At 36.7% G+C, this 26,618-nt stretch overlaps 1 protein-coding gene across 2 annotated transcripts in view; it reads right to left on the bottom strand.

Annotated features, from left to right (window-relative positions):
• The window catches only part of LOC134531828 (tau-tubulin kinase 1-like), a 62,286-nt gene that overhangs the window by 1,973 nt on the left and 33,695 nt on the right, over positions 1 to 26,618 (bottom strand). Inside the window, exons 7-13 of one of the 2 annotated variants that reach the window (XM_063367804.1) lie at positions 25,872 to 26,164; positions 20,887 to 21,103; positions 18,489 to 18,727; positions 16,620 to 16,773; positions 10,297 to 10,386; positions 2,939 to 3,024; positions 563 to 720 (exon numbers count right to left, since the gene is read on the bottom strand). In XM_063367804.1, the coding sequence (XP_063223874.1) occupies positions 563 to 720; positions 2,939 to 3,024; positions 10,297 to 10,386; positions 16,620 to 16,773; positions 18,489 to 18,727; positions 20,887 to 21,103; positions 25,872 to 26,164 (1,237 nt within the window). Of the gene's footprint in view, positions 1 to 11; positions 721 to 2,938; positions 3,025 to 10,296; positions 10,387 to 16,619; positions 16,774 to 18,488; positions 18,728 to 20,886; positions 21,104 to 25,871; positions 26,165 to 26,618 lie in introns of those variants that run through there. The other variant, XM_063367795.1, reaches the window with a different exon arrangement.

Here is a 26,618-nt window from a genome sequence, read left to right as displayed (position 1 = left end):
AATCAAGAATCACACACCCTGCTGCTTAACATGTGTTTGTAAAAAAATATATCTTAATTTCAGCAAATGATGTAGTAGACACTGAAAATCAATCAGATGCACTAATCTATTTCATATTCTATACTCACATTAGAGGAGTAAAAAATAATCACTTAAACGATAGTCGGAACCTATGCACAATACAAACCAAAGGAGTGAAGTCACATTACTATACTAGTATCAACTATGCCAATTGTTTTATAATGATAAACAATTTACTTATCCAAACAGATCGCAAACCAAGATAAATTTAAACAGTGCATAGAAATAAAGTAAGGTAATCACTTCATCCGGCAGCATTCAATTTATTTATCCAAATTATGTGAGCACCATTTCCAAAGCATGTGCTTCCAAGCTACAATATTGGTAAGTATGTATTTCGTATTCTTTTTTTTTTTTTATGATCCTGACCCGTTAACAGTCAAACAATAATTCCTTCCCTAACCAACCATCTCCAGTTCCAGAAACCCCGCAACCCTAGCTAGCGCCTCGCAACTGTCTGCCGGCACTGGACGCGAGGCACCTTTGAGGACGTTCTCCAGCTTCTTGAGGTTCTTGAGCGTGCTGGAGAGCTCCTTGGAGGGACTGCGCGTCTGCGGCGACGCGCACGCGCTGTTCTGCAGCTGCTCGATGGCCGCGCTCAGCTTCTCCGCGCGCTCCGCGTCCCCCTCGTACAGAACCCTGCGGCACACGGCCATCCACCTCGCGTACCTGCCAGCATCTCATCAGGATGTCAAAACACACACTCTTTCATGTGAGAGATCCTCTCTGCTAACACACACACACACAAACATTTTACAACATGAAAATTTGTTTTGTGAGAGAATTAGAGGCAGAGATACCCTGTTATATCGCGTGATCGCCGCACTCGCGTAATTGTCGCACCCGTATTTCAAGCCAACAATATTTTAGGATTAAAAAAGACTTCTCGCGTAAATGTCGCATGTTGTTTTTTGGTCCCGCTATTAGATGCCGAGCTATTTGTGTAGGTATTTTTTTTTCCGTATAAAATAATGTATTTTAAAGTATAGATCTAATATTTATTCGGACATTACCACTTACTTATTTAATTAAAGGAAATACGAAGTTGTCTGAAGTGTAAATTTTTTTGGAAGACTTTTTATTAAACGTTATAACCTTTATCAGATTGTCTGCGTCGCCGCGGTGTACCGCTTATAGACATGTAGCCAGTGCTAGTTGGCATCATTCATGTTTGGTTATGTTGCTTCCCGTATAGAGCGCGCACACGTAGTTGAATATCGATATCTCGCCGATTGCGTGCAGCGCGCGCTATCTGTCGAGTGCCGAGTTAACTATATCTGATGGCCCGCACTCTTTCGTGGTAAGTGTGTACTATGATGATAGTTATGGGTTCGTTCAGGCTCGCATTCGGGTCACAGATTTTGTTTTTCTATTTAACGTTGAAGAAACATTTTTGTTGCATGACTTATTAATTTAAATTGTTTGGCATGCTCTTTTAAACTTCACTTTTTAAATAAGCGTACTTTCCATAAATGGGTTTTGTTTTTATGAATAACTTTACAAAAAAAAAATTTTTCTCGCATAAACGTTGCAACTTTTCAAATTTAATTTTAGAATAAAATGTGCGATGATTATGCGACAAAACACAGTACTCTTAATGTGAGTAATCCTCTTGGCTAAAACATACACATTAAAATTTTACAAAATAAAAATTTGTTTTATGAGAGAATTAAAGACAGAGATATTGATTTAATCAATGTACAAAATCGTAACTGTACTGCACAATCAGTTTTTATCAGCAAAAATATTTCAAACCTATTTCAAACAACATATAGGACATTTTCTGTGAGAATAGTGTCTTGCATATTTTTTATCCTAACTCTCTGGTTGACCTGCATTTTGTCTATCCCAGATCTGCTCCAATCCCAATCCATCTGACTTAAAGAGGTTTTACTGTACCAGGGACTTAAAGAGGTTTTACTGTACCAGAGATGTTGCTGAGTGGGTTAAGTGCACCTAATCCATGCCTTTAATGGGGAGGAATCATTATCACCCTCATCACCCAGCTGTTATTGAACTGACTGTATAAAAATAAACCCGATAAAAAGTATAAATCTTAGGGATGGGCCAATCAAATCCTCAAACAGCATCAAATCCTTAGTATCTGAAGAAAAAAGATTTGAGGGAAAAAAATAGAGAAAATAAAGTAAATTAAATTTTAAAAAAATACTGATAACCTCTCAAATTTACTGGGTGAATTTTTTTTCCTTCATTCCTATCCTTTTACCACTCCAAGATATTGTAATTGAACATGTAATTATATATAACATGTAATTATTTTAATTCTGGAAACTCAGTGAAACAAACATTTAACGAGTTGACATTTAAGGAGTTGAATGTTTCAACACCAAGATTAAATTTTTTTTATTTTTAACACTTTACATCTAGATTCAGATCCAAGGGGGTATATCTGAGGCACTCTCATGGGATTCGGATTCGAGGAAATTGGTATATCTGGCCCATTACTAATCAGTATAATTTCGTAAGGTGTGAAAGTTTAGGTCTGCTGTCGTTTCTCGTGGAAGTGTGAGACAAACCGTCCGGCAGAATGCACGACAGCAGACATAATCCCTAGGGACACCTGTATTTCGCGAGTACATTTCGTGTCAAGGTATTTCACAAAATACTGTAGCTTTTCTCCTGTGGTTATTGGCTGAGGTCGGTGAGGTGTGTCGTCCCGCTCTTGACGGGGCCAATGAGAATGTGGTCAGCGTACTGCTGCACCCTCACAATTTGCCATGACCTCTTAGAAAAAGCTACAGTGTTTTGTGAAATACCTTGACGTGAAATTAAATCGCGAAATACAGGTGTCCCTAATAATCCCTGAAGCTCCTCGTCTGCCCGGCGCGTCACCGACCTCAGTTTCCTGAGCAGCGTGCTGGAGCTGGCGCGCAGCTTGTTGGAGACACCGCACAGCGCCGCCAACACGAGGTTGTCCAGCGCCTGCAACACACCGCGCACGCACGCCACTGCAATGAACCTTTCCCGGAAGAGGAAATATGGGCCCCTGATTCCCACGAAATACAAGCACTGCCAAGGAATTGGTAAGCTACAAAATTTTTAACCCTCGACCTCGAGTCAGACCCCGCCAAGTTTTAAAAAATATAATCCCGTGAGCAAAGCTCCGAACTGCCTACTGAATTTTTGATCAGAGTCATTTCTTAGCCCTGCCCGAAACTTTAAATGCATGCAGAGTAAACAAACCACAAATATAGACCTAAATAAGAATACATCTACATGTATGAACATCCCCCCCCTCCTTTTCCCCAAAGTAAAACCAGTTGGACATCTAATAAGTTTTGGTACTGAACTGTCTCAGCAAGGAGAAAAAAAAAAAAGACTAATTGCAGGGAAGATAACCCAAAAACTAACCTCATAAACTTACATTTGAGAAATATACACATCTATAAATTCCTGAGGATTAAAACCAGACACTTACCTGCTTGATACAAATAATTTATTCACACGTTTAGGATTTGAAAATGTGTAATATTCCTATAATACAAAATTTTAGCTTCATATATATGTAAATTATTTCATGAGAAAAATTAAAAAAACAATGGCATAGTTAATATATTTTCTATGAATTGGTCTAAAATGCATTTTTTTAACACTGTTAAAAATGATAATTTAATGGTTTCTTATGAGAAAAAAAGCGGGTGATTTATTAGTAACCATTAATATATTTAGATAGTATATCTTCCATATAAATTTATTCTTAAGAACACATGTCTCTCATCAGCAAAGGAAGAATAAACACTAGACCTATGCGAATATGTATCAGTTTTTTGGTTCAAATTGAATATGAATATTGAATTTGAATAGTAAGAATGAGAATTATAATCCTATAAAAATGTTTTTTTAACACATGTAACAACATTGGAAAATTAGACAAACATTACTAACGTGAAAGGTTCATTAAGTCAGCTACAATAATTATAAGAAAAATGTTTGTTAAAATATTTAAATATTGATTTAATTGTTTTTAATTATGCAGCTAATCTAACTTAAACTAACCAACCAACCTTTCATTTCAGTTACTATTCACCTTATTTTCCACAACCTGATACTCTAATATTGATTCAGAAAATTTTCACAAACTGCAAAACACTGTGAAATTCATTGCAATCTTTTTTATGAAAAAAGTGAAACTGTTTTCAAAATTTTTTATTCCAAAATTAGTGATTGAATGAGCTCATATTTACATATTTAAACCGTAGTTACAACTTTTCATTGTTAACGACAGCCAAATAAACAGTAATTTTGTTCATTAAGATTATTAAAAAAAAAACATAATTTTTTGCTTGAAACTATGACGATTACTTGTTTTAATACCCATCTCAATTGAGTGTCCATGTTTTGTGGTGTTTTAGTCTATGGTTATTGATGTTTTTTTTTTTTTACACTTCTGAAGCGTATAATGAAAATAATACAAAATATATTGTGTTTTCAAGTTTAGAATGACAAATATACAGTATTTTTGTATTGTTTACGCAATTTTTTTCCATCACTGTTTAGAGAGACAAGCAGAAGAAAAAATTTTTTTTAATACTTGTTGCATATTTAAAATGTGGCTTATTATTCATGTTTTTGATTCTGAAGTTCCATTAATCATCAAAAAATGTTAGTTATATCGCACAAATGACTAAATAGCAGTGAACATTGGTATATGACACACTAATGAGATATGCTATGTCAAGTATTTGTAAGCAAACAAATATTTGTTATTTCGAAGTGTTAATATTCAAGGTCAAATCAAATATGTATAAATACTTTATTATTTGTATTCAAAAATTCAAATATCCGCACAGGCCTACCGCTAGGTGATCAGTGCTGTTTTTAAATTTATTAATTTTTCAATTTTTTTTTTAATGTACTGAGGCAGTACTAAGCACTAAGCATACAACACATTAGGTCAGTGACAATACAACCCTTTATCATTAGCTAGCAAAAATAAATTATAAAATTTTCATGCCATTTCTTCCATTTTTGGTGGGTTTTGAAACAATCAGGCATGTGTGAATACTGTAAAACCTCAGGTTCACAAAATTGAAGGGTACTGGTTTTTGGGTGTGTGTGTTATAGTGAGATTTATTTACGAGGTGAATTCAAAACTAACAAGTGATAAGTACTACAAAAATAAATACAGTAGAACCCCGATTATCCGTGTTAATGAAGGGGACGAGTGAGTCGGATAATCGAAAATCGCGGTTAGCCGAGTCATGCTTGCCTCAAAGGTCATTAGCCCACAGACAGCCATCTGTGGACATTCGGAGATTACATATATACACATGCTTTGTGTTTGTGTGCGGTGTTGACATAGAAGTGGACTGCTTAGTGCTGGGCAGCAGTGGTTTTTAAGTCTTTCGTGTGCGGAGACGTGGGCACGCGAGTCGTTGTTGCACTGAGGTGTGTGACTAGCCGCCCGCCAGTCCGAGGGCCCAAGACGGCTGATAGCTGCCAAGGTCACGCATTCTTTTCATCGCCCGTAAGCGACGCTGCCACACTTAGCTCATTGCTCTGTTGTCAGTAACACAATCGGGCGGTTATTATTTTACAGAACGACTGCCTTCAAAATTCTTTTCGAGATAAGATTTTTCATACCAGTGCATTGAGACTTGATTTCATGGTTTTGAAACGGTGTGTCTGTCTCGTATAATTCACGGTGTTTCTATCCCCCTTTATTTATATAAATTTTAAATGTTAGATTTTTTTTAATTTTTAGCTTGCTGAACGTGGACTTAGTGCAAAAACGACCTATTATGACTTAGTGTTGCAGATGGGTCGGAAATCTTATAACGACCACCTCTCTATAACGACCCTAATCTCGGGAACCGTGAGGGGTCGTTATATCTATTCTCCATTCACTCTTAGCTGAGTTTTGAAATAAACAAACACCGTCGTATCACTGCGCCGCGTCAGCAAGTGATAGGCTGAATTTATCATGCGTGCCAAGCACTAGTTGCAACACACACACTTCCGTACAGTCGGTGCTCATAAAATAACGGAGAAGTAATATAACAGGAAAAATGGTTCTTCTGTCAAGCCTAGTTTTTTTAAAAAATTTGCGTCTGCTGTGATATAATTACGCCACTTAATGGTACACCCTCCGACCTTTTCTGTTGAAACCATTCAAACAAACAAGCGTCCAAGCTGCTAAATGTGGATTCTTTCATCGTCTTGCGTTTATTTAATCCACTTGAAGTGTCAGCCTGTGAAGCAAACTGAGGGATTTTTTCACAATTTTTTATGATGTCGCGCACTGTTGTGTTACTGACATCAAACTCAGTCGCAAGTTTGCAATTGTTTCTCCACTCTGAAATCTTTCTATAGTTTTTGTTTTGCTGTCGATGGACAGTACCACTCGCTTTCTTTTCTGTTCATTTGTTGACATGATGAAATGTTGCGCTCAACACTTCCGCACAACACAACGGTATAATCCATCGGAATACAGATCACTGTTACAATACATAAAATTATCACCACCTTCATGCTTCAACAACGTACACTAATGGACTGTCTCCATGCGCCGGGTAATCTCTGTGGCACGGCGCCGTGCTGCGCGCGGGAGTGTACAGTCGGGTAATGCGGACATGGAATCGCGCACCAGTGTATAATCTATTCACGTAACATGGAACACAAAAATATTATGTACATACGTATGTATGTACTAGTATTTTTTTTTAAACTTTCTGTGTATATAAACGCAACTGAGTCAAAGTACTTTGACCAACATACATTTTGCAAAGTATTTTAACATTTACATACATTTTGAATCATTGGTTATATGTAACTAAAAAATTGGACTTAATGGACATAAATTGCGGTTAATCCGCGAATCGGATGATCGAGTCGCGGATAATCGGGGTTATACTGTAGCTGCATAATTAATACAGTTGAATTTGGGAATCTAAAGGTTGCTTGCAGAGTCAGGTAAGTAAAAATCTATGTAAAATATTTGCAGATTAATCAAATGGAGAAATACTTCACTTTTCCTCAAGTCATGACTGCAAACTGGCCTAAATCTTTTGGTTAGGTCGAACTTTTTGCCTCCCTCAACAAAAACACAGAATTTTCAGTTTTGTGGTAAAAGATATTCCTTGAGATATTGTGTTCATGTTGATTAAGTAAGATTTCCTAAGACTTCCTAAAGTAATACTATTCCTTTTTGAAAGACTGGTTACATTTAAAGAATAAATATAAATGATAATCATCCTAAACTGTATATATTTTTTTTGTTAATTATAAGGTTTTTTTAGATTTGGTACAATTTAGGGTCCTGGTGGTCCAATTTAAGATAACAATTGCGTTAATTGGACCGAAAGACAACCTTACATAAATAATTTTTTACTACTGCCGACTATGCTACAATATTAACACATTGATACTATTTAGTTACTGAATCAAGCTATACTATGAGTCATGTTACATATTTATAGCTTGTCAAGATTTTGTGACATGTGCCATTATGTCAAAAGTGATCCAATATAGGTTACTCTCCTCTACATTATTTTAGTTCAGCAAAATTACAAATACATTTTCTGCTAATTTCCTCTGTAATCCGGAACCATTGTTTACGTTTATTTTGTTTTTGAGTGGCAATGTCTGTTTCATTATTGATACATACAGCAAGTAAGCTGCTACTATGTATCATGGTGGACAATTGTGTTGTATGGCGGTAGAGAGATTGTGACTATCGATTCATAATACCGTTGCAACTATTGCATTCACTTGCATTGGAAAAGTGTGTCCACGTTTATTGTTGTAATCCATTGTAGACATTTATATGATATCATTTTCACACTACTAGTACATGACTACATGCAACGAAACAAGTAGGCCTACAAATACCTAATAGTTTTTTTTTTTTTTTTTTTTTTTTTTCAAATTAAATTGTTGCAATAGCTTGTTTTGTAATCGCCCATGTGATTTCTTTCTGCTACTGTTTTGTGAGACAGTAGTGAAATAACTATGAATATTTATTATGTGTTTAAAATGCCTCGTGTTGTCCATGTTTTTTATTTTGCAGTCCCGCTAAAACATCAAAACTAGGTATTATTTATATCACAAAAATAACTTAACCTCAATAGTGAATGTTGGTATAAAACAAACTCAAGAGGTGTAATATGTCATATATTCATAAACAATTGAATATTTGTCATTTCAAAGTTTTAGTATTCAACATTGAATTGAATATGAATAATAAACTATTCATATTAGTATTTATACATAGGTATACCCTAACAGATCTTTAATCAGTTAGGTATCTCAATTATTATCATAATCATGAAATATGGTTTATGAAGAAAAATCATTAATGATTCTATTGCAAGAAATAAATTTAACATTGTAAAAAGTAATGACTACACCTCTTTGACTACAAGTGGAAAACAATGTAATAAATTACAAACTAAAATAACTGATTAAGTTATTGTTATTGGTAACCTGATTCCTTGTAACTCGCCACATATAATCATACACTGTGAATAGCGATAAAAGAGAAATAACACCTAAATTCAAGTCAATAAATTGCACAACACTGAAATTCATGGAAATCCAGCCAAATTTAATTTGTAAACATTCAGAATTTGTAGCCTACTTAATGTCATTAAAATGTGCGTGATTACAATTGTAATAGTTAAGGTTCCTTAAATGTTTTTAAACTTTACAATGGATCCTATAAAACGTCTTTGTAAATATTTAATTTCAGTCGCATGAAAACACATTTTTTACCATTGCACTGCATAGTTTCTTTATTTGCACGGAAGTAATCTCATTTCAACTGGAGGACCACACATTCACTGGCAATATAATAAATCACATCCACGGAACTGTCCGCGCACTAGTCCCGCATCACACAGCCAGAATTGCGTGCACGGCACACCCATCGTGCCATCGTTCTTCACGTCACAGCCCACTCACACCCACACGCGACTGGTCACAATGACGCCTGGTAACGGTGTACTTCAACGATCAGTGCCATCAACAAATCAAAAGTTTAATTATGTCATACAAAAAATTTTCAACGTAATCTATGGTCTTTGTACACAATACAAATTGAGTTGCGTGGAATTTTTTGTTCTTTGTTAAGCACTCCGCCAGCAAGCAGCGTTTCACAATACTGTTTAGCTCCTAAACACATTCATGTGTATTAAACAAAGTCATTAAAATTTTTAAATAACTCCTTAATGTTAATTTTTTGTAAAAAGGTACAAGCCATGACCTTTAGTTAGTATAAATTTTTTTTCCTAATGGGCCAATGACACAAAAAAAAAGTATGTACGTAAATCGGTTCCAATAGATCTGAATCTTGTTTTGATACATAAATTGAGATACTGTATTTACTCGCATAAAGGCCCCGCCCGCGTATAAGCCCCCCTCCTTGTTTTGTAAACATTTTTGAGAAAAAATTTAAAAACGTGTTTTTCTGGGTTTATCTGAGGGCAGGGCAGCTTGGCATGCATCAAACAACAAGCCATGTATTGTGAGCAGAGGGAGGTGATTTTGTAAGCGGCAGTGATACAGAGACTGGTATTATAGTTTGTCCGTTCTCAGTAGGACCGTCGTGAGGCATGCCAGACGTAAGCAGTTAGTCCTATCTCTAACGACATAAAGATAAAGAAAGCTGGTCTAGCGCGCTGCCGCTGTGTTGATGTGGAGTGTTGTCCGCTGTGTTGATGTGGAGTGTTGTCGGAGAAGAAGAGGGGAAGTGAAGGAGGAAGGGAAGTGGGTCAAGGATTCTAACACTCCTTTGTCTGGTTGGCTGGCTAGCTGGCAGGAGGGAGGTTAAGCCACGCCTCTGCCTCTCTCCCCTCCTGACAAAGCGCTGCCTCTGCCTCTCCCCCCTGCGGAGTCGTTGCCTTTCTCTCCCTCCTGCCGCGTCGCTGCCTCCCCCGTCTTCCTCATTCAAACAAAGACGCACAACTTGAAAAAAAAATCTATATTTTCCTCCAAATTCGCGTATAGGCCCCCTCCCCTTTTTTGGAGTCAAAATTTTGGAAAAAAAGGGGGGCCTTGACGCGAGTAAATACGGTATATGTCAACTTTGAGAAATTTTCATTAATTTATGTAAGATAATAATTACATACATACAATAATTATAAAAATTAAATGATAAAAAAGTGTAATCTGAAATTTGCTGCGATGGAATCGGTTGGAACACAGAACCATGAACTCTTGGCCCTGGCCGTCACGGACAGAGGGAGGAAGCATCACCTCCATCTTGTTCCTCGCGCGGAGTGAGGAGCTGGAGGCGGCGCTGTAGAGCGACGCACGGCTGCCTCCCAGCACGCCTTCCAGCATCACCTGCACGCACGGGCACACACGTCACATCACATCCCGACTCGGTCTTACAAGCCCAGTCGCTTACTTCATCTCCTCGCCTTCGCCGTCGGCTACAAGGATTTCCCTGTAAATTTATTCCAATAACTTTTTTTTGCATTCGAGGTTGAGTCACAAATTTTTCTCATCAGATATTTACTAAACGTTACTTTCAAGCTGTAAGAGGTCACACAGGTGATCCTAATCATATAACTATATGCTCAGAAAATTTGAAATGAAACACACGACAAAATAAAAGAAGAACAGATCCCCACAAAGCCGAATCGAAGACTTATTTTCTTTAACTTTGTTACATCCCAGGTCGGCCCGGCCAAGCAACCCACAACAGTGAGTGACAAGACACTTTAATCTCTTGAAAAGTTTATGAAGTTTTTATATGATCATTTTGAAGTTATGTTTTTAAGTTAGTCTTGTTGCCAACATTGAGGATGAATTATTCCCTTAAGATAAAAGTTGGTATTTAGTTCTACTTACAATGAAAGAGTTTTTTAAGAAGTCTTTTGTTTTATTGTTATAAATCCAAATGATCTTTCACACATTCACTGAGGATCCAGCTCATTCCTCGATTACAAAAAAAATTCAGTCCTTTACTTATCTTGTAAGTAAGGAGCGATATCCCGCGGATATGTCCCGGAAGGGTGACAACAGTCACCCTGGGCTGATGCCAACGCCTGAGGTTGAATTTCTAGTCAATCAAGTCCGAAGAAAAGAAAAAGAAAGAAAAAAAAAGGTTAAACTTTGGCCTGGCCCCGACCAGCACGCATTACATTATCCCGTAACGACACGAGCTGCCAACGACGTGCCACACGCTGCCACCACCGCATGGCTCTCCCTGATTGGCTGGCGAAACAGCACCCAGCAAGAGTTCTAGTCCACCGCTGCGCAATCATGCGCCTACGCGCTGGTTTTCCCCACTAACTTGGGGCGTGGAAATTGACGCTTGCCCGCCCTATCTATGTTAAATATCACGTTACTTTACGTTATAATTAGGGATGGGATTTTCGAATCTTGGATTCGTCGAATATACCGAATCCTATGGATTCGAGGATTCGTAGGATCCGAGGTGGGATTCGAGGTAGGATTCGAGGTGGGTTTTTAAGAGTTTTAGGTAGTAATTGAAAATTGTAGTGCTGGGCGAAGTTATAAAACTTCGAACCGAACCATTACGTTCGGTTCGGTTCGAAACCTCTTAAAATATATTCGTAAAACCGAACGTTCGTTTAAAAAAAATTACGTTTTTCTAATTTTCTAACCCCCATTTGACCATTCACAAAACAGCACAACAAAATTCCATTATTTGTAATATTCCGACTTTTATCGCATTATCTTTGTCTCAACAGTTTCAATCGCAGACAAAATAAAATAAAAATTTATTAATCGTCGCATAACTCGCATAGGATTTTTTCATATAGGCGCGCTTTGTTTTTTGTTTACTTTAGAGAATTTTGTATGCATTTCTCGTACTACGTAATATAAACTATCGTACATATGCCAAAGGTATTGTACATTATACCTTTAACTATAGTGCATGTACGAGAAGTATTGTAAAATCACCAAAGATTGCGTACCCCATACGTTAAACTTAAGCGCATGTACGAGAACTCTCGTATTTTGGCAAAACTAACGTGATCAAGTTAATACAAGACAAATGCGGTAGGAAATGATTACGTAAATTACGTATTTTAAATTACTGGGATGTATTTATTTTCTTTGGCCTTTTTGGTTATAACTAGCAGGTACTGAAAATATTAATTTAATCTTCTGTATTAAAAGTACTGGTCCAGTAAATTTTACAGTAGGGTACAAAGTTGACTAGCGTAGTCGCGGCAGCCATCATTATTTCTCGTGTTTTCTTTTTTTCGACGCAAATTTCTATAACCACACTTCTTACGTTACGTTTACAATATTATTGTTCTTGAGGTGATTTGCGATGAGCAGGCTTACGTCGTTTAAGTTTTCCAATTGAAGACAAGATAATGACGACCCAGATGACCCAGAACCACCCCAAAACATGTCTAAAGTTTCTTCTGACATGCAGCATTCTTCCAAGAAAACAGCAACTGCAGTCAGCGGGTTTTGTAACGTAGATAGGTAACTTAATTCACATTGGACTTTTTTTTAATGTCCTATTAAAAAGTTTTACTTATTAAAAATGTTAGGTTATGTCAACCACAAAAATATGTTATGTGGCCTTATGCTGAATGTTCGTCATCTTTATAATATTTATATTTTTTTAAATGAAGGTTAGTGTACACTGAAAAAGGAAGATAGTCTTTTTTTAATTTAGATGGAACTTCTTCATGAATTAAAAGTGTGTGTGTATAATTAAATGCAAAATGATTTTCTCTAAATTGTTTTCTTTCCTTCATTATTTATTGCATAAACTTAACTTATAAAATGTATTTGCAATGTTTTAATAAAGCTAAGTAAGCTATATAATGTTTTAATTTTACATATGGCTGGAGAACCTTTATTTCTCACCATTCAGTTAAAGATCAAAATGCTGGTTTCGGTTCATTTTAATTCAAAACAATTATTTCTGTTTGAGGTTCGGTTCAGTTCGAAATTTTTTTGCTATGGTTCGATACAATAGAACTGAGGTTCGTCCAGCTCTAGAAAATTGTATACCTAAACTATATTATAAAGGTAATAGAAATAGCACAAACATAAGATAAACTACGCTGCATTTTGTCAATTAGCATAACTACTCGATCATTTCCAACCTTCAATAATATAACATTGCAGAAAAAAACGTAACTTTTTTTAAATGGTGTCTGTTATACAAACGTATTTTATTGAAAACATAGGAAGGATAAATTTAACAATGAATTAGACAGATGCAAACTTACGTGTGTGGTTTTTGAGGTTATTTGTCTCTATTTTATATCAGGTGTATACACTATGCACTTATTTTATAATTTTATAAATACACATGTGATTTTTTTAATACATAGGCGTATGTAATGTATTAATATAAATGTGTGATTTTTTTTAATAACATGTGGTGAAGTTTAGTGTGGGACTGGGATTCGAGATTCGATGACAAACACTGAGGATTCGAACAAGGATTCGGATTCGACCAAAATGTGGATTCGTCCCATCCCTAGTTATAATTAAACCCAAAACGAGTTTTAGTAAGTTCAGAAGCAATTCAGGGAAAAAGGTATTTCGGCAGTAGGCCTACTCACATAATATGCGGCGACAAATCTGTGCGACGTTGTAGGTTATAAACAAAGCGACGAACAATAGAATAATTCATTAATGCAACCAACCATCTTCGCCCTTTATTTTTTTACGTTGTTATAACCACACATATTAATGTACTTCAGAATATAATTGTAAAAATGAACGAGTTATGTATACAAATGTATATTTTTCTTTCGCCACAGCTGAACATGTACATTGGTACGCCATCTTGTGACCGGCGATCTACCAACTGTACCTATTTATATTTTATAAAAGTATAAAATTAAGTTGTGAAAGCAAGTTTAAATACTTTTTGATACATAAGATTGAATATATATATATATATATATATATATATATATATATATATATATACACACACACACACACACACACACATATAATTATTTATGCCACGTTTATCTTTTCTTTTTAATTATTAATATCTAGTTTATACTTCCACCACCAGGGCAGGGAAATTTCGGCGAGAGTTATGCGCGCGCATCTCATCCCTTCCAAAGAGGAGTTAGTTCGCCCCTCCCTTCCTTTTCTTCGTTCCCGTGCATTTCTCCCTATATAAAGGCGAGGTCATCCACCTGAAAGCAGTTGATCGGCCCGACGGCCAGTGAGGCTGGAATCCGCCCACTGACCATAGGACGATCATAGGGGGAGCAGCAGAACGACTGGCTATCCGTTTTCTGCTGCTCGCACCCCTCCTTCACGAGTCAGGCCATCCGAGGACCTATCTCGGCCTAGGGAATTTGTTCCCCCCCCCCCCCCCCCTTCCATGGCGATAGGGTGTACTTTGTGTAAATTCAGTGTGTGTTGTGGAAGCCGACGCAGGCGACCAATTGAACTGTTTGGACATTCAGGACAATTAAAATTTTCCTTGTTAAAAATACCGACATTTTTCAATGAATAGTCTGGCCCCATCCCTCACCCCTCTAGCTATTCATCTACGCCAGCAGACCGCACTTCCGAGCATCCGTGCATCCACCATCAAGAGAATGTGAATCCTGCCGCAAGACCAGCTTGACCTTCTCTACCCCTGTCTACCTCCGGAAACAGGATACCTGGCTCTCACCCAAGAGGGCTCGGTGCGAGAGAAGAGGAGATCAAAATTAACTTACTGGCGACTGAGTCTCACGCCCATGTCTTCCTTTCTTTTTAAACCATCTAGAATGTTATAGCCTCACTAGCCAGAATATGCTTTATAATTGTAAAAACGTAATTAATATACATTATAATTTTAACTGACCAAACAAATTAAAGTGAAAAAATAATAATAAAACAACATTCAGCTTTCCTGTAAAACCTAACCCAAGTTATTAATTAATAGTTAAGCACAAACTTAATGACTTAAAAGCCTATGCCTAATAGAAGAAACATGAGTAGAAATTAATTATGAAACATGAAGAGGACATTAGTAACATAAAACATTCTCATTTTAAATGTTATGAATAGCCAGGGGCTATATATGCTTTTAAACCCCCACCCCATAATTTTGATTGAATTTTAAAAATTGAACCAGAAAGTATACAAAAAGTTAAAAATGTCATGCTAATTACTGTGGCCCCCAGGCCACATTTATTTTATTTATTTATTTTAGTTGTTATTGATTTTATGAATTATTTCCATTTTAATTGATTTCTTTTTGTAAAATCTTATTTAATGTTATTTTGGTTAATTATTTAATGATTGTGATTATTTCCTTTTATAGTTTTATTCTGATTTGGTGTCATTATAGTTTTATTGTTTTTCAATATATATATCGATTGTGTTTTCATGGCCGGCTACTGGGAGCGCGGGTTCGTTTCACCAATGACGTCATGAGCGCCCGAGTGCCGACGGGCCCGGACTGAACTGTGGGCCGCGAGCTGTTGGTTTTTGGAGTCGCCGCGACCGGACGTGTGTCGCGAGGCAGGGAAGACGGCTTTTCGACTCAGCACCGGCCAGTCCTCGCCGGGGCCTGCTGAGATGGGGCCTTGCCTTACCTGGAGGCGTCTTCAGCAGCAAGATATTCGAAATCTACGCTAAGGTAAAGAGGCGACACATAGCATTGGCAGTAGCGGGTTGTGGATCAAGATTTATTATTAAAAAGAAGCATAGTTTTGCGAGGCGAACTTTTATATGAACTGCGTATATCTGTGCAAGCTTATGGATTAGACCTTCCCGTTCTATAAAATGGGTCAATGCTACTTTGCTGAATTATGATAAATGTGGAGTGTAGAAATTGCTGCTATGCCATGAAGAGATTTATTATTTAAATTATGTTTACCTGCGAGATTTGCCCTCAGAACTAAAAACATTTTTAGTGCAGCCGCCTCATTGCGACTGAGTGATATTTTGCATGGCGCATTCGACTGAACTATATCTACGCATTTTCTGAAGGTCACGGTCATCAGCTGTTTGATTCTTGGAAGCAAGACGTGCAAATATTCATGATCGTGCACGTGTATAAATCCGGCTCCCAGTAGGACTCTTTTTGGAACGTTTATAATTAATTGTTTTTATTATCTAGTATTTGTATTTTCTGAATATATAGGTATTTTGGATCTTTTGAAATGATATTAATAATAAAATTTTGAGTAGCCTTAATCTGTTTGATTGTTGAAATGAGCCAAAGTCTTGCTGTATACGTTCGTAGTTTTTCTGCCTTTGATAGCTCGACCGCCCGGGTGCGACTTTTTTGGAGCGAATTACCTTTTTTTGTTTTTCCCTGTTTTTGTATTGATAGTTACCCAGGGTGAGTCGGGGACGGGACCTCCCTTCCTATTTGACCGGAAGGCGGGTTTCATTACTATAAAATAGTAATATGTTAACAACTTATCACATGATTTATCATAAGTTTTATCACTGCATTGACAATTATCGTTCATGTTCATCATCAATATCAAAATAAAAATTATGATATTACCTTGAGTTGAAATATATTGTAAAAAATACATATTTGTCACAAAGCAAGTCTCACCGTGAAGTACTCCTCTAACGACAAATACGACCGGTCTCACCTTGGAAGGTGATGCGGTGGTGAGGGGAGGGTATCCGGACACCGGGGAATCCTCGTCAGCCGAGAGCGTCATCTCATCCTCGGACGAGACATACTTGGGCGTGAGGCCACCAGTTCCGTGGAAGGACGCAGATCGCAGGACAGGATTCTGATGGCTGCAACAAAAACACCATAACATGGACTAAAACCCTTTCAATAAGTTTTCCCACCTTTTACGATTATATAATTTGGCACTGGTTATAAAACACCTACATAATTAAACCAATTAAAGAAAATGATCTTGATAAAAATGAATATAAAAAATTTTCTGCAACTTCACAAACTTGCTAAGGGAGTTACAATCTCCATCTTAATCTTAATACACAAAATATGTTAGTCTGACTCCATGCATTCAAACACAAGCCAAGAAACTTTACCATCATATCCATGCACACCCCAAAAGCAAACATTAATAGCAGCATTTATGCAGAACTCAGAACAACTTCAATTAAAAGTGGCAACCTGAGTTGTTTCTCTGTTCCGAAATACAGTAAGTTCTGAACGTATGCCAGCACTGATTAATGAATTTCCTCAGGATTCTTTCAACGTACATATTTATCAATTGTTTATCTTTCATTCTGAGTTCTCAATTCTTATAAAGGTTGAGTCAGGATTAACGGCTTAGTAAATACCACCAAGTATAACATCACAATAATAACGCAGTTGCTTTTCATTATGTACTTTGTACTTCAATATACAATATTTATGTACTTCAATAGCAATTATTTATAAACTTAACCAAAATCTGAAAAAATGTAAGTAAAATATATGTACACAAGATAGGTACTGAAGCAGTTCTCACTTAACCGTTGACGGTTATAAGAAAAACTCCAGAACTCAATATATCGACTGAAATATTGATTGCTTAATCTTCAGCATCTGGCTTGCTGGTATTCACGTATAGAAGTATATAAATCTTTGGTAAAAGTTCCATGTTTTTTCAACAGATGATGCAGACACATTAAACCCAAACCATAGATAAGAAAATCATGTATATGGACATTTATCATTTTTTTCTTGCAATTTTTAAGTCCAAATGATCATGGAAAGTAATGTAAAGTAACATTTAAAATGCCAATTTTGCAGTATTCTGAGATTTCGGAAAAGGATTCTCTGCGTTTTTATTCACGTTTTCGACAAAAAAAAAAAAAGAGCAGAAATTCATAAAAATTTGTTTTATCACAAATGTGATGAATGCATATTCCTAGTGATGTGAAATTTAATCCTATAGGGAAAAAAAAAAACAATAAACTATAAGTGAACCAAAAATTCTGGCAGTGCAGTAATGTGACCTGACCAAGCCAACATCAACAAACTTAATCCAATCGGAAAATTTTTGAATGCGAACAGCTTGTCAGGTGCCGGATTACAGAATGAACTGAAACATAAAAGGCCGGATTACAGTCCTCTCACTGCACTGGAACTGAAAACAAGCACTTCCTTATTATAATTGCAGACTCGAGGAATCCCAAGTGAATGTAGAAATGAAAAAACACTACCATACAGCCCATTCAGGTCTTTGAACACTTGAAAACAAACTTTGAGAAAAGCCACCAGATATGACTGCATATAATTCAACCCAAACAATAACCGGCTTAAAATGATCAAGTCGGCAACAAATCCATAAAAGCAGTTCCTCACCTTAACTTCTTATTGAAAGTGCTACATCTAAAAATGAAATGGTTTTCTTTTTTTTATTTCTGAACATGAAAGTAAGATTTGGCATGAAGGTTTAAATATTCACATTTGTTAAAACGACCAACACATGATACAAGTCACTCTGCCAACTAGACAAGTGTTCGACTGAAGCCTGCAAGAGAGGGCGCGGCACCTGGGAGACGCCTCAGGGACGGCGAACGAGGACTGCGTCATGCTCGTGGTCATGACCGCCTTCTTCGCCGCCTCTTTCTTCTTGCCCTCCGCCGCCGCCTTCATCGGGTCGTAGCTCTTGCGGCGCTTCCAGTTCTGGAACTCCACCTCCTTGGAGGAGAGCGTGGAGTTGCTGCGAGCGCCCGGGCTGCCCTTCTTCGCGTCCCTCTTGGCCGCGCCGCCTTTCTGCGCGTGAGGCGCCTGCACAGACCCAGCCTCCGTGTCGCGTCTCACGGACACCTGCGTGTGAGCAGCACTAGGCTTCTGCGAATCCTGCTTTTTTTTTTTTGACGTGATAACGTCCTATAAATCGATGAACGCCGGCTGCACGCACGAAAAGGCCATGTCTCATTGTCACGTTCCGCCTGAGCCGAGCGTGCAAGAACCGGCCAACCAACGTGCAAGAAAATCTTCTACAATACCAAACAGGTTAAGGCGGGCTTTTTAAAAGCAGCAATTTAAAAAATTTGATTTATTTGTCCAATTTCGTCATTTCAAATCAACAATTTATTGACATTTGTTTTGATTTCAGTTTAATTCAATAACTAATTGTTTGAATTAAATTTGCAAAAACTGTAAATAATATTTGAAAATTTAAAAGTATGCAATTTTTCATCAATTTTTTTTATGACGTTATCACGTAAAATTATCGTCCGTAAACCGACTTTACAGACAACACCCCCTTTTTTTACATGAATCTAATATAAAGTTATTCACAAATATCAAATATTTTTTTAAAATGAATCAACACATAGGTATACCGGAACTTTCTTTTTTCTGCACTTCAAAGGAATCATGGAAAATTCGGTGCAAAATACAGTAAAATAAAACCACAATAGTGTGATGTGAAATGCAAGGGAAAAAATACAAGGCAATGCATTTTCTTAACCAGTAAAATGTTACGTTGATATAACTAATTATGTACATAAGATAAGTATAGAGTATTTTTAACCATTTTTAATCATTATTACAGATTATTTGTTACGTGTAAAAATTGTATGTATGTATTATGTAGAAGAATAATAATACCAATTTCTCACTAAATATTCTCAGCTTATAACACGTTACCTTTTTTTATTTAAAATTTTTGTGAATGAGTCTCACTTGGTATTGAATAATAAAAAAAAAAACAATATATTATTTGATTTGAAATGTCTAATCAAAGTTCAAATTACAAATATCAAACATTTTTTAATACTCCCAGTCTGCTACTCAATACCACTTGATACATCTAAATGAAAGAACTGAGCATAGATCCAAACCTAGACTACTTTCAGATACTCCAGAGACTGAATGGTTGCTTGGTAAAGCTGGACTTAACAAGTCAACTACATAGTAGACTTGATTCCAAGTGAGTTGAGATTGCTTGTTTAAATCGACAAAAATTTGAATTTTTGTGGAACTTGAAAGCTATTTATATTTCTGGTTCAGTGGTATAAAATAATGTTTGTTGTTACTAAAAGTATCAAGTACAAAAATTATTGAAGGTATCGAGCTGATACATATCAATTATTAGATATCCAAGGTGTCTACAAATACCCGATGAACCAATTTCTGGACTTTCGTAGAACCTTTCAAACACATTTAATTTTTATACCACCATACATTTTTATATATATAATAAACAAAATAAGACATTACACAAAATGGATCTACTATTCACAGAAATGTTTTCAGATCATTCCACATTATTTCTGTGGATAGTCTCCAACTACTTTTATTAAAACAACTATAACAACAGCAAGGTGTCAAAAACAATATTAAAATAAGCAAAAGGATGTTGGAAAATTAAGTTTTGTGACTTCTGCAGGGTTACTGTTAACTTTGTGACTTTTTGTGACTTTCATGACCAAACCAGTTTTGCAACTTTTTCAAGACTTTCAAAACCTGTAGATAGCCTGGTATTGAAATGATGATGTCCAAACTATAGTAAATAAAAACATACTATAGTTAAACCTTCCACAACACAAACCTGAAGGGACCATAATTTTATCACTTTGCTATAATGTTTGTATTACCAAATTTAATCACAATTTTTATATAATTTTTAAATACAACCTGTGCTTCAAAATGTTTTTTTGTATTGTACAACTTTTTAAAGGATTTAAGATGGAAGAATAAAGCAAAGGTTTAAAAAGTACTTACAAAAAGACATATCATTTAGGAAGAATATGTAATTCAAAGCTTTTTTCCCTTATCTACACAGAACCAAAGTAATGGCATTAACATTTTATAATTTGAAACTTAACACTGTTTCTTTACATTTTTCCTTGTATTAAATGCTCTTATTAATGAGGTTTCACGGTATGTTATTATCAGCAAGGAAATCATAATTGCTAATACAAAAAAAAAAATCGTACCTGAGAAACAGTCTTTGGACCTCTAACGCTAATTCTACCAGCATCTGTTCTTGAAAATGTGTTTTCGGGTTTAGCATTCTTAAGTTTATTACTCTTTGCCAAGTTGCTTTTCACTGGTTCGTTAACTTTTTTTGCTTTGCTGACGGATGAAGCCGTTGCTTCTGCCGTTGGCTTCTTCTTCTTTTCATTTGGATCATCAAGCCTTGCTCGTCTCAAACTGAAAAAAAAAGAGATATTATTTTGCAGTTCACGTCCACACTTAAAAAAATATCCAATGCTTATACATACTGTAAACTTGATTAACACAATTTGATGGGAAACGCCCACATTAAAAAAACAACTAATAATGTTAATTTTTAATGCATAGCCTGTACTGTAATTTTTAATTATTTATGTACGTCAGTAGGTATGTACTACAGCAAAATGGGGACAAAGTAAAAAAGTGTAAAAAGCGGGAAAGTGTAAATAAAGGGAAAAGTAAGAAATACGTTAAAGTTAATTAAAATAGAGTCGCATCCTGCAGCGTTCATAACAAATATGGGCTACATTACACATACGCATTGAACCACAGTAAAAAAACCAAAAAATAAGGGCCGCAAATTGGAAATTTACCGTCAATAGCGCGCCATGCGCGGAGAAAGGTCGTTGTATTCAATTAGCTGTTATGGCGCCTGGCGCGGCGTAGCCGCCAGCTGGCTCTCTCTGTTCTCTGAGCTGCGCATGCGCAGTATAACTCACTCAACGCTCCGCCCAGACTCGTGACGTTCCATCAGCAGCCAGCCAATAGATGCGAGCTTAGCGGAAAAAAATATAAGCTCCACCTCCCGTGTACCAGTTTGGTCCAGTTATAATACCATTTTATTGGTATACCCACCAGTTTTCTCGCTGCCGTGACACGTTCAAGTTTATGTTCATCTTGATGTCTTGATACCAAAAATTAATTATTTACGATCCTCGGAAATAAATGGTTAGTTTAAAAAATATGCGTCAATTGTACAATACTACTTCCGAAATTATAAAATACGTTTAAAACAGTTAACAAGACTCCGTTCATTTTATCTAGCGAAGTTTATGTCTCGTACCAGTATTTCGGCTAAGTTGTGACATAAATATAGTATCAGAACGTTTATACATTCGTGAGTTTACGTTTTTCCCGAGTACATTTTAGAAAGTCTCCTGCTATAATTACTCGAACTTTTACACACCTAGGCTTAAATTATTATATGTTTAGAAATAAAAGCAACTTTTCATGTTATAAAATATGTTTATTTTGCGATTTAAAATGTCCACTGCCGACTATAAAAGTTACGTTTTTCACAATGTTTTTAGGCCTACTATGGTTGTTACGTGACGTAAATAGCGGGATGGATTAGATTTTTGAGACGTAATTCGCGTGAAAGTATTGTATTGGATTAAATGGGAACCAAACGGGACATGAAGAATATAGTGCAAATAACGGGAAAACGTAAATAACGGTAACGTAAAAAAGGGGTATGTATATCTTCCAACATATGTAGCTTGGGGTAGCCACTCCCGGCAATAACCAATTCCAGGGTTTTTTTCTTCCAGTTTCCTCAAGGTTTTTCAATGTCTTCTCACCGAATGTTCATAACTACTAAAACTTAGTGCAAAAAAAATATTAAAATGAAATAAATTACAATACTGTAAATTTATAATCAAATGACCTATAGTAAATTATTTCTCCTGAATACACTTTGGAAGCATTTACATGGTGCTTTATTTAACATGAACACACAAATTAAAAGAATACGTAATTACAGCAAACAAACACAGCTGTAGGTTTATAGCACAGCATGCTTGTGGAATTAAAAATGTCACTGTTTCAAGGTCACAGCTTTCACACGAAAGCCACGACCAGAAGTATAGAGGTCAGAGCCGTTGACTTCTAACCATGTGGCACTGGTTCAAAAACCATCTTCAGCACAAATTTTTTTTTTTTTTAAAAAAAAAAAAGGGGGGGGGGGGGGGCAATTTATGTTAACTAATAGGAAAAAAAAGTGTGTGTTGAGTCCATGCGTGACAGAAATAAAACTTATTGTTTATTATGTCAATATAGAGATACATTATTAGTATCTTTTTCTTGAAAAAGAGATAACTGAGAATAGTACGTATGTGGGTATGATAAAAAAAAAAGGGTTGTCTGTAAAGTCGGTTTACGGACAATAATTTTACAAGATAACGTCATAAGAAAACATCGATGAAAAATTGCATACTTTTTAATTTTCAAATATTATTTACAGTTTTTGCAAATTTAATTTGAATAATTTGTTTAAATATAATCACGAACAATTAGTTAAAAAGCCCACCTTAACCTGTTTGATATTATAGACGATTTTCTCGCACAGTGGTTGCGCGGTTCTTGCATGCTCGGCTCAGGAGGAAAGTGACAATTTTTCGTGCGTGCAGCCGGCGTTCATCGATTTATAACACGTTATCACGTCAAAAAAAAAAACTCAGGAGTAGACAAGCGCAAGCAGCGTAATGAGAATCCCGTAGCATCGCTGCTGCGTCATTTCTACCTCTCCCCTACCATCTCCCTTCCAGCCGTTACAACTAGCTCAGAGCATGCTGCACTACGTACCTACCCCCTCACCTTTTATATTCTTCCCTTTTGACCGCTAGTGCATGGAGTGGCGTCGCCGCTGATGCACTCTCCTGCTCTATCAGTTTCCCCACCACGTACCTAACTGTTCCCATCATGCAGTCAGAATTTTCACAATGCTTCAAAATTGGAGCTCTCTCAGCAAAGAATAAAATTCAAAAATAAAATGGTATTTTCTTGATTTTATTTTTACTTTGCGGAAAAACTGTGACGTAAGATATTGACTGAAATACCCTTTTTGTGGTTAAGTCTCAGTCAGATGTGCAGATTTGCTGGACTTCATTTCTTTGATGTTATAACTTTTCTGGTTCAAAATGAGTGGCAGAAAGCGGGATGTTGTAAGGTTTTCATTTGAACATGCCAAGAACCAATTAACTAATAAATTATTCTAATAATGTAATATAAAAACCTGGTCCAAACAAAAAAAAAATGTTTTTTGGTTTAAAAAAAACTGTTTTTTTTTCTTCCATATCCTGTTTCTAATGGATTTCTCGGCACCAAAAAAATTCACTGAAATTTTTTTAGTTTTCCCGATTTTCCCAGTTGGGTGGCGACCCTGGTTGTTTTTAACAAACCACGTGCACTTAAAGAAAAAAACATCCAGAACTTTAGAAAGAATAACCATTCAGGTTGTAGATGTATCCAGAAGCAACTTGGCCACACATAAAACACTGCATAGTGAACATGAATCAAATACTTCCAACTATTGATGCACGTTCTTTTCAATGCACTGTCATTTGCATTCATATCTTAGGTCTACTTGCAAAGTTGTGTCTCATGGCAAGCTACAAAATATATTTTAGGTTTTCCTTATCTGACTGCAAGCCAGCCTATAGTACTATTACTAGGGCCCCCTGAAAGTGGTAAATAAAATTTTCAGATTTAGTCATTAAAAATAGTAAAAGAGGTGTTAAAATTCACTTAAAAACACAAAAGCGGTGCTAAAATTCACTTAAAAACTCAAAAGCGGTGCTAACAACTTGAAAAGTGTGTGTGTTACTGTAAATATATCTGAAATTATTTAAGTTAAATAATTTTACTTTAACCTACTCATTACTGAATACCCTAAACAAATAGGTTACATATATTTATACGACAAACTTTTATTTTGACACTGATTATTAGTTTGTTCACCATAAACTAATCTGGAAAACTACTAATTCCTTTAACAAAATCCATAACACACTGTTGACCATCTAATCATCATCGTCACACCATTCGAAAATAAATGTTTGTTTACATTTTTCCGCTTTTTGGCACCATTTAAAATGCTTTATGCTTGTTATTACGACGCTGTTCCAACTATGTGCCAGCACCCCCGGCTGACGTGGTATGGCCACTCACGTAAGGCTGTTCCAAACACCGTTCGCCACCATTCGCCCAATCATCTGCTTGCTTTTGTATTTATCCAGTGTCGCTGTTCCAAGCTGACGTCAGTGCCCCGAGAGATGTGCGTAGGCTTTAAAACTTCGCCTGTGTGTCTTATCTATCCAAACATTATGCCGGAAAGGAAAATAAACGCAGTAGTTTTGCGTATTTTTACAGTATATTTTAGGGTTTAACATTATAACGTGATCGTGTGTAAGCTTTTGTTTTGCTTTAGTGCATTTATGACTAATGTTCAGTGGCGGCCATGTTGCGGTGTTTGTTTAACAGTGACGAGACAAGTCTTTTACCCAGTATTTAAATTTCGCGTAAAAACACTGCGATTTCGCGTTTTAATACTAAATTTCATGTAAAAACGCTGTGTTATGGGGATTTCGCGTAAAAACTGTATTTTACTGTGATTTCGCGTTTATCGTCGTTTAATCACGATCGCGAAAAGAACAGGCCCCTAACTATTACTATTCAACAATTGAAGCATACTATCTTTGGAGACGGTGCCATGTTTTCGAACATGGTATGAAAGTGTAAATATCCCACCTTCTAGGCCACACCCACAACACATGCTATGTGCTAATAGTGCTCTTTTTTTTGCTATTCATAAAATAATTAATAATTAAATTGGTAGATTTAAATTTTCTGCATTAATAAAATTTTTAAAAAAAGTACAGTAGTAGACCCACTTGTGTTAAATAAAATGTTATAAATATTTATCATGATGGATACTCTTTAATAAAAAGACATTTTTAAATATGTTTATTGTTTAAGAACTGTATTTTGGTATTTAATTTTATCATTATTTCCACAGAGACATAATTGCTAACGTAAATAAGTAAATATACAACATTTACAGTTGACTATAAATATCACTGGAAAAAACTACGCACGCACACAGACAATCAGGTGATTCAGGCAGAGCCAAGCAGAAATAATCAGTAAATGCCTGGCGGGTACGGCCAGATGCAGGAGTGAGGTTTACCTGAAGGCCCTGTTGTACCTGGTGGACAGCGGGGCTGCGGGGGCGGGCTCCTTGGCCCGGCCCCGGAGGTCCGCGTCGCTGCTGCTGTCGGAGCGCGCGCCCCCCACGTGCCGAGCCCGGGGCCCGGGGCTCACCTCCTCCTCCTCAGACTCCCCGCCGGAGTCCGGGGGCGCCCCCACGCGCGCCTGCATGGCCGTCACCACGCTCTCCGTCGTGCGCAGGAACGACTCCGTCTCGAGGCTGCCGTCGCTGTGGCGCTCCGCCCCGCCCCCTTCCAGGCTCGACAGCGAGTCCTGCACCGACGTTCACCGGCTACTTGCACGGCCGTGCCACACACAACCACACGAGCAACTAGCTACTAGCAACCACCCACTGGAAACTGCATCAATAAAAGACTAGTGTCATCTTTCTTATATATTTATATGTGTTTTTATCTACAGGTGAAAAATACAGTTGTTTGACCTTTCTTAAATGTGTGGGTTACTTGATATCAGTTGTCTCATGTTTAGAGAGGATGAAAAATCGTTTTTAACGATATAGCCGCGAATAAATGTGACAAACCCGTTTACCAGCGATAAAATGCGATAAACTAACCAACTTGCGAATTTGCGCTACATACTAAACTACCATTGTGTTATTTTGAGCTACTGGAATTTTTTTTTTCCCGTCAGAGCACATGTTTTGTTTCCAAGCGGCAACCGGGAAGGCATTAGGCAGCTGCGTGTGCTTGTGTGTGCGCTTGTGTGT

The sequence above is a fragment of the Bacillus rossius genome, chromosome 1, assembly GCF_032445375.1.
Source record: "Bacillus rossius redtenbacheri isolate Brsri chromosome 1, Brsri_v3, whole genome shotgun sequence".
Taxonomy (NCBI): Eukaryota; Metazoa; Arthropoda; class Insecta; order Phasmatodea; family Bacillidae; genus Bacillus; species Bacillus rossius.
Note: the sequence above shows the minus strand (reverse complement) of the source record. Positions and strands in the feature narration are given on the sequence as shown.